This window comes from Sinocyclocheilus grahami, unplaced genomic scaffold (assembly GCF_001515645.1).
Source record: "Sinocyclocheilus grahami isolate Dianchi unplaced genomic scaffold, SAMN03320097.WGS_v1.1 scaffold163.1, whole genome shotgun sequence".
Lineage (NCBI taxonomy): Eukaryota > Metazoa > Chordata > Actinopteri > Cypriniformes > Cyprinidae > Sinocyclocheilus > Sinocyclocheilus grahami.
The window spans coordinates 297,854-305,918 of record NW_015505342.1 but is presented as its reverse complement, the minus strand read 5'-3'; the positions used below and the strand labels follow the sequence as shown (position 1 = coordinate 305,918).

Here is an 8,065-nt window from a genome sequence, read left to right as displayed (position 1 = left end):
AAAAGTAAGTTTTGTTTATATATAAAATATTAATATTTATATATAATATAAATTATTCTTGAATATAAATAAATATATATATATATATATATATATATATATATACATACATAGTTTTCAAAATATATACATGTATGTTTGTATATTTATATATACATAATAAATATACACAGTACACACACACACATACACGTATATTATGTAAACAAAAACTTTTGTTTTCGGATGCGATTAATCGCGATTAATCGCATCCGAAAACAAAAGTTTTTGTTTACATAATATACGTGTATGTGTGTGTGTGTACTGTGTATATTTATTATGTATATATAAATACACACACATGCATGCATATATTTAAGAAAAGTGTGTTTTGTTTCTATATAAACTATTTATATTTATATATAATATACATATGTATATTGACTTCTTAACCTTCTTAAGTCTCAGATACCACACATGCTTCTCGAAAATATCTCAACAATATCAGATTTGTCAGCAGTCAGAGAGAAAATCATCATATGACATAATTTCATCAACTTCTTCCAGGAGTAATGATCTGAACTCTATAGTGCTATATGCTATGCTATATTGTTCATAAATGAGCATATTTTCAAAAATGAGTTCTTTTTATTTTCACAATCTCCATTAAAAAAAACCTCAAAATGGTGTATGATTTGTTGGAATCTACCAAAAAATAAAGTCAAAAACCGAACTAAACTTAAAAAAAGACAAGTTAACAGTTTGAATCTGTCTGACAAGTTAAAATTGTTTGAATTGGAATCGAATCTGTAATCTGTATCCCCGGCCCTATTCTAGATGACATTGTGGATCGTATCATGAACAGAAGAAATTCAGTCTGTATGTTTCATTGCTGGTCCGTTTCTCACTCAAAAATAAACCTAATTAAAACTGTTAAAGAGTCCATTGGGGACTGTCTAATGTAATTATAGTTTCTTTAGTAACAGACGGTAACAGGGTCATCTGAAGTGAGACTTGACATCTCATGCTATCAGACTTTATAATTGCGACAATAATGCTTTCATCGAAGCATAAAAGCTATATTTGCCTCCGCAATTTTCACACATTTTCCAACATGACAACTAATTAAGCTCCAATACAAAAGATGCATTATTAATCAAACAAATCGCACTTCTCTGCATTTGAAAACAGAACGATTTCAAGAAAATGAAGAAGAATATAAATTATAATCTTGCAAAGTGAACATGAAAGGAATATCCTCAAAGCCCATGGCGACATGAACATTTTATCTTCCTCAAGGCTCATTGATTCGGCACCTTTGTAAGTCTTCATTCTAAGAACAAGTATTCCGCCAACCATTGAATAAACCCCCGCAGATCGATGTGTGAAAAGGGCAGAGTCTCTGTATGGAAGCACCACACCAACCGGTCAGTTCCTTGAATGGAGAAAAGAGGCTCCGCATTGCTAAAAGTGCATGATGCTATTTGGAAACTTTATTCAGAGTGAATGAATCAGCGCAGCTCAATTCAACCTGGTGGTTTGCTGATGACGATTGAAAGAAAGAGCATCAACAAACGTTGTCTGTGCAGTATATCTATTTGTAGATTCCAACGGTCATCAGGTTGAGATGTCACCATGTTGTCTTTCACACTTGAACATTTATTGATTTTTCGGTCCTGACTTAATAAACAAACCATTTTCAGTATGATGGAGAATGTTTTCTTTTTTATACATATACACATAGGGTGAATTTGAGTTGGGTCACTTTTTGCCAGTTAGTTGACTGGGAATTTTTTTTCCTAACTAACCTTAATTTAGCTCTATGTATAAAACAAACAGAACTGTAATATCAGAGCCCACACATGATCAAATATATTTAGAGTATCTTGAATATTCTGAGAATGTTCTGAGAGTTGCCATGGCAAATGAAATTTCAGCATTCGACAACCTGATGCAAATGACAATGGCTACACTCTAATTAACTCTAATAACCAATATTAGCAAAGGTTGTCAAATAAAGGAGAGGTCTTTTGTATAGCCTTTATGTTTACCGTGCCTTTGAAGAGCAGCACAAATATCCAAATGAAAAGAAAATGACTACAAATATAAACCTTAGACAAAAGCAATTTTACAGCAGGTTTAAAATGTATTTAAAAATGTATAACATCTGGTGGGAGCCTTATAATTTTGTTAGGAAATAAAATGGCCTACAATTGTGAAAGACATATACGGTTTATGCAATCAGGTCCTTGAATATGATTAACTGAGCGTAGTTTCAAGAGCACATATCCACCTCATTTTTAACGTAAGAGCGGATGCAAATGTGCGAGGCTTCCAGTGTTTGCTTCCAGTTATTTTATCTGTACAAAAACAGCCCACTATGCTGCTTGATAGCTTGATATTGCAAACTGTTATCATATTATTTCAATTCAATGTCGTAATCTAGACACATTGGTTTTGATATAGTGCAAATAGTTTTATCGTTACTGCACTTTGTTATTCTTAGTTATAAACCAATGAATCAGAAGTCTCGAACATTCAAAGAAAATATTTACTCTAGCTTACTTCTGTGTTGTAAAAAGTGGTTAATATGTATTATGTAATATGTGTTCTTGTGGTTCAGTGGTAGAGCATTGCGTTAGCAGCGCAAAGGATCATGGGTTCAATTCCCAGGGAACACACATACTGGTAAAAAATGTGTAGCCTGAATGCACTGTAAGTCGCTTTGGATAAAATTGTCTGCTACATGCATGAATCATTATTATTTGTTTTTTTATATTCCAGCCGCACTGTGTCTGTTCAGTTTGATATCGCTTGTCTGCGTTGACTCTTTCTGCAAGGTTCATAGTTAAGCCAATAGGTGGCAACACTAACCTCAGCTAAATCATTCCAAATTGATTCATTAATTCAAATCAACTCGACTGAGTCAATAGGTGGGTTTACATTCGTTTAAAAGTCCAATCTGAATGAAAATGCTCCATGTAATCACCTCAATCGGAATAAAACTGCCCAAAATGCCCGAAATTTCAATCGGGTTGAGATTGATTTTTCGGTCCTGACTTAATAAACAAACCATTTTCAGTATGATGGAGAATGTTTTCTTTTTTATACATATACACATAGGGTGAATTTGAGTTGGGTCACTTTTTGCCAGTTAGTTGACTGGGAATTTTTTTTCCTAACTAACCTTAATTTAGCTCTATGTATAAAACAAACAGAACTGTAATATCAGAGCCCACACATGATCAAATATATTTAGAGTATCTTGAATATTCTGAGAATGTTCTGAGAGTTGCCATGGCAAATGAAATTTCAGCATTCGACAACCTGATGCAAATGACAATGGCTACACTCTAATTAACTCTAATAACCAATATTAGCAAAGGTTGTCAAATAAAGGAGAGGTCTTTTGTATAGCCTTTATGTTTACCGTGCCTTTGAAGAGCAGCACAAATATCCAAATGAAAAGAAAATGACTACAAATATAAACCTTAGACAAAAGCAATTTTACAGCAGGTTTAAAATGTATTTAAAAATGTATAACATCTGGTGGGAGCCTTATAATTTTGTTAGGAAATAAAATGGCCTACAATTGTGAAAGACATATACGGTTTATGCAATCAGGTCCTTGAATATGATTAACTGAGCGTAGTTTCAAGAGCACATATCCACCTCATTTTTAACGTAAGAGCGGATGCAAATGTGCGAGGCTTCCAGTGTTTGCTTCCAGTTATTTTATCTGTACAAAAACAGCCCACTATGCTGCTTGATAGCTTGATATTGCAAACTGTTATCATATTATTTCAATTCAATGTCGTAATCTAGACACATTGGTTTTGATATAGTGCAAATAGTTTTATCGTTACTGCACTTTGTTATTCTTAGTTATAAACCAATGAATCAGAAGTCTCGAACATTCAAAGAAAATATTTACTCTAGCTTACTTCTGTGTTGTAAAAAGTGGTTAATATGTATTATGTAATATGTGTTCTTGTGGTTCAGTGGTAGAGCATTGCGTTAGCAGCGCAAAGGATCATGGGTTCAATTCCCAGGGAACACACATACTGGTAAAAAATGTGTAGCCTGAATGCACTGTAAGTCGCTTTGGATAAAATTGTCTGCTACATGCATGAATCATTATTATTTGTTTTTTTATATTCCAGCCGCACTGTGTCTGTTCAGTTTGATATCGCTTGTCTGCGTTGACTCTTTCTGCAAGGTTCATAGTTAAGCCAATAGGTGGCAACACTAACCTCAGCTAAATCATTCCAAATTGATTCATTAATTCAAATCAACTCGACTGAGTCAATAGGTGGGTTTACATTCGTTTAAAAGTCCAATCTGAATGAAAATGCTCCATGTAATCACCTCAATCGGAATAAAACTGCCCAAAATGCCCGAAATTTCAATCGGGTTGAGACTGAGTGGGGTGGGGTCAGTTCGATAGGACATGTAAACACCTGATCGGGTTGAAAACCGAAACTGGAAAGTTTTGCGTTTGTGCAATGATGTAGAAATGTCGTAATGACACATGACGCAAAATTCTCTTTACACTCATCGTCTGTGAAGTGGTGCAGGATAACGTTGTGCCACAAGTGCTTGCTACAAACTCTCATCTGCAGATGTCTTGTTTTGGGTCCGAGAATGGCTGTTTTCACCGCTTGATTAATATAAGCATCATTGCACAAAGCTTCATGCTGAAATAGATAAATAAGTCTGCTTTTTAAAACAAAGAAAAGGAGGATGGTTAGCATGCAAACACAGTGGGAAACTCTTTATATTTGTGCAGTGTGCGCATGTCAAAATATTAAATCTGATTTAAAGCTTGTGACATATAATCGTGCACATCAATGCAACCACTTTATTTAGTGTTCTTGTAAATACTATGTTCGGACTCATTAAATAATTCCGATTGAAACAAAAAGTGTCCATGTAAACGTGGCTAATGAGTCATTCACTCGACCGATTCATTCAAAAACATGATACATCGAAGAATGAACATGGGTCTTGTGGTTGAGTCAATGAATCATGCGAAACACAGTTCGATCTAGTTTCTCTTATTTTAAACAAGGTTGAAATTCTTACACCACACAGCAACGACATCATTTCCTTCATTTATAAACAAAGATGAAGGTAATATTTTTGTGATGCTATACACTACAGCGTTCTATGCAGATCAGGAACTTGCTGGATTTTGTAAATGGTATGCCTGGTCGCACAATCAACTAACACACGGTCAATGCGAGGACCAACACGTGTAAATGAGGAAGAAGAAATAGCAGGAAAATTGGAAGAAAAACAATAAATTTGAGTCAGCTTCTGTAAACAGCAGGGTGACTCACAAGCCGCACTACACTATTATTCTGTGACATAACGAACTCCCATCAGAGTACAAAAGGATTGGATTGGATGTACATAAGTGGAGTATTTTTGCTGTGGCACATCCGAAAGCAATTGTGCTTCAGAAGTTTCAGTTTGCAGCCTTTATTATTGGAGTAGATTTTACAAGAAAATCCTATTTCAGTCTTTTTTTCTTCAAAATGTCATGTTTAATTCAATGTATCGTTCCTTTTACGTGTTAAGTAAATCCTACACCAGTGAATTCTTGCTCCTGTTGGGATTCAAACCCACAACCTGGTTACCAATCCAGCTTTTTAACAACATACACCCAGCTTGCATTTAAGATGGAAAACTGTCACTTTAATGTCTGTAAAAAAAAAAAAAATCTATCGAATTGGATCAAACAGAATGGAGCCTGCAGGTGTTGTTATAATTAAACGAGGCCAACTAGAAAAGCGGCAAATCCATCACAGCTGAGATCGATATTATGCATCAAATTAAATGCAAAGCTGACACATTTTCATTAGTGCCATCATTTGGACTTCACTGTGTGTATATGCTGAGATGCTTATATGAGTGGGCAGATATAGACATTACATGACTGTAAGGTAATTCAGTGTCTAAATAAATCCTCAACGCAGAGAGACCAAAGGCACTTGGACAGGAGCAAGAGACATTCAAGCTCAGAAACCACATGAACCAACCAAAGATGTGAGATTCTTCAGCTGAAACGGATCTTGGATCTCTCTGGTGGCAGATTTTGACAGATAAATCCTCTAAGCAGATTCTAATGTCACATTCTGTTCCACGGATTATGCGTCAGATGTGGATTCACATGTAAAAGGCTTTTAAACTAATGAACAAATGAACTAATGACATAAACGTGTTTTAGTGTGAGTCACTTTCATCTTGATCCTCCCATATTTCTATCAGTTATGCAAATGATCTATCCTCTCGGGCTCCACTGAACATCACAATAGAGGGAAAAAGGTTCAGAGGACCAAACAGAATCCACAGGTAAGGTCTTACCGGCAGGACTGTGTTCGGAGATGTTCTGAAGGCACTGCAGTTTGATGTCGTACAGCAGGAGAACTTGTTCCTGAGCTGTTAATCCCCCTTCAGGGTCCACATGCTGCCCGGAGACAAATACCGAGATATTGATTGTCTGACAGCTTGACACGCTTATTTTAGATTTGATTAGAAACCATCCAATCAGATGATTTGGAGGTGTCATGTAGACTTAAAGCCACCAGCAGACCTTCAAGCTTCATTGTTAATTGGAAAAACATGAAGACCATCAAAAGAGATTTGCATGTTTAATTGCAGTTACATTACAATCTGTCATTTGTCAAACAAAACAACACTAAATCCAACAATCCAGCCCTCAGATTTAGCAATATGCCAAATATTTCTGCAACATTTAATACAATTATGTCATATTTACAAATTAACCCCATTCACAACATCTGACTTTACATGACCTTACAATGTTGGTCAGCTTGCCTTAAAATGATTTATGAGGTCAAATCTAAGTCAAAAAAATATTCTTTAAAGTTCATGAATCTACGTTAGGGATGTCGCTGAAAGTGATTTTAAGAGTTAAATAAGATAAGAAGTTTTCACAATGAACCTGACAGGAAGCTAAACATTTAGATCTGTCAGAGTTATTAAGTCAAACGTTGAAATAATTAATAGCCTAAGTGTTCTGGGCTTCAAATTGAAATACAAACATTAAGCTGAGGTGAAAAGAGAATGAAAAATGGCAACAAATAGTTCGTTCATCTTACCTGAGCTTCGACGGAAGTACCAAGCAAAAATATCCACAGTACTATAATCCACATTTTGAACGGTTTCAGAGCGTTTAAAAGACTTGTGTATGTAAATTGACTGTATTTGCTCAGATGATGTGTTCAGTGTTTTCTCAGTGTGTAAAGCTCAGTGTGCCCCGTTCCTGCACCTCCGGTGGTTTTATCCAGCTCCATTTGCACTGAACTCAGCATCTGCTGAAAGCCAAGTGAATTGAATACCACCACCTACAGCAGAAATAGTCCTTCAGACAAACGAGAGAGATGGTGCATCTCTGCGCAATCCACTGGTGGGGTGGAACCCCCTCTTCAAATGACTACGCAAAATTCAAATGAATAACTTTACATAATCACAACTGCACTCAGCAGCGGTATTTCTTTTTATTTAATTTTGTTTATCTGGAACTTGCCAAAAAAAAACCTTCTTAAATAAATCAAGAGTTAGGCCTACTTGGAAAAAAATATGAATAGAAATAGTGTTATATGAAATTACTAAAATTACTAAAATAATAATAAAATGTGACAATCCAGTATAGCCAGCAGAGACTCAGTCCACCACATTTTTAATCGCGGCAAGTTAAGAATCATGATGAGTTGCGGCTCGCCAGGATGGGGCTTAAATATCATAGAAATTAATTTAGACCCAAACGTACTTATTCTATCCACCAAAATAATAAGATAATACAAATAAAATGAGAAAATATTAATTATTAAATTTTTATATTTTATTCATAGCTCAGACAAAATCATGATAGCCCCCCCCCCCAGCCCCCTCTAAACTCTAAATGATATTCAATTATTTTTGTATTTTTAATCGCACTGCACGCTGACAAATCATAAGTACCTATTTATCACTTTAAAGGGATAGTTCACCCAAAAATGAAAATTTGATGTTTATCTGCTTACCCCCAGGGCATCCAAGATGTAGGTGACTTTGTTTC

At 35.3% G+C, this 8,065-nt stretch overlaps 1 protein-coding gene across 1 annotated transcript in view; it reads right to left on the bottom strand.

Annotated features, from left to right (window-relative positions):
* Positions 1-7,389, bottom strand: part of LOC107593036 (parathyroid hormone 2 receptor-like) — a 26,667-nt gene extending 19,278 nt beyond the window's left edge. The window contains exons 1-2 of the mRNA XM_016282613.1: positions 7,107-7,389; positions 6,349-6,451 (exon numbers count right to left, since the gene is read on the bottom strand). Coding sequence (XP_016138099.1) covers positions 6,349-6,451; positions 7,107-7,160 — 157 coding nt within the window. The 5' untranslated portion in view covers positions 7,161-7,389. The remainder of the gene's footprint in view (positions 1-6,348; positions 6,452-7,106) is intronic.
* Between the last annotated feature and the right edge of the window lie 676 nt (positions 7,390-8,065).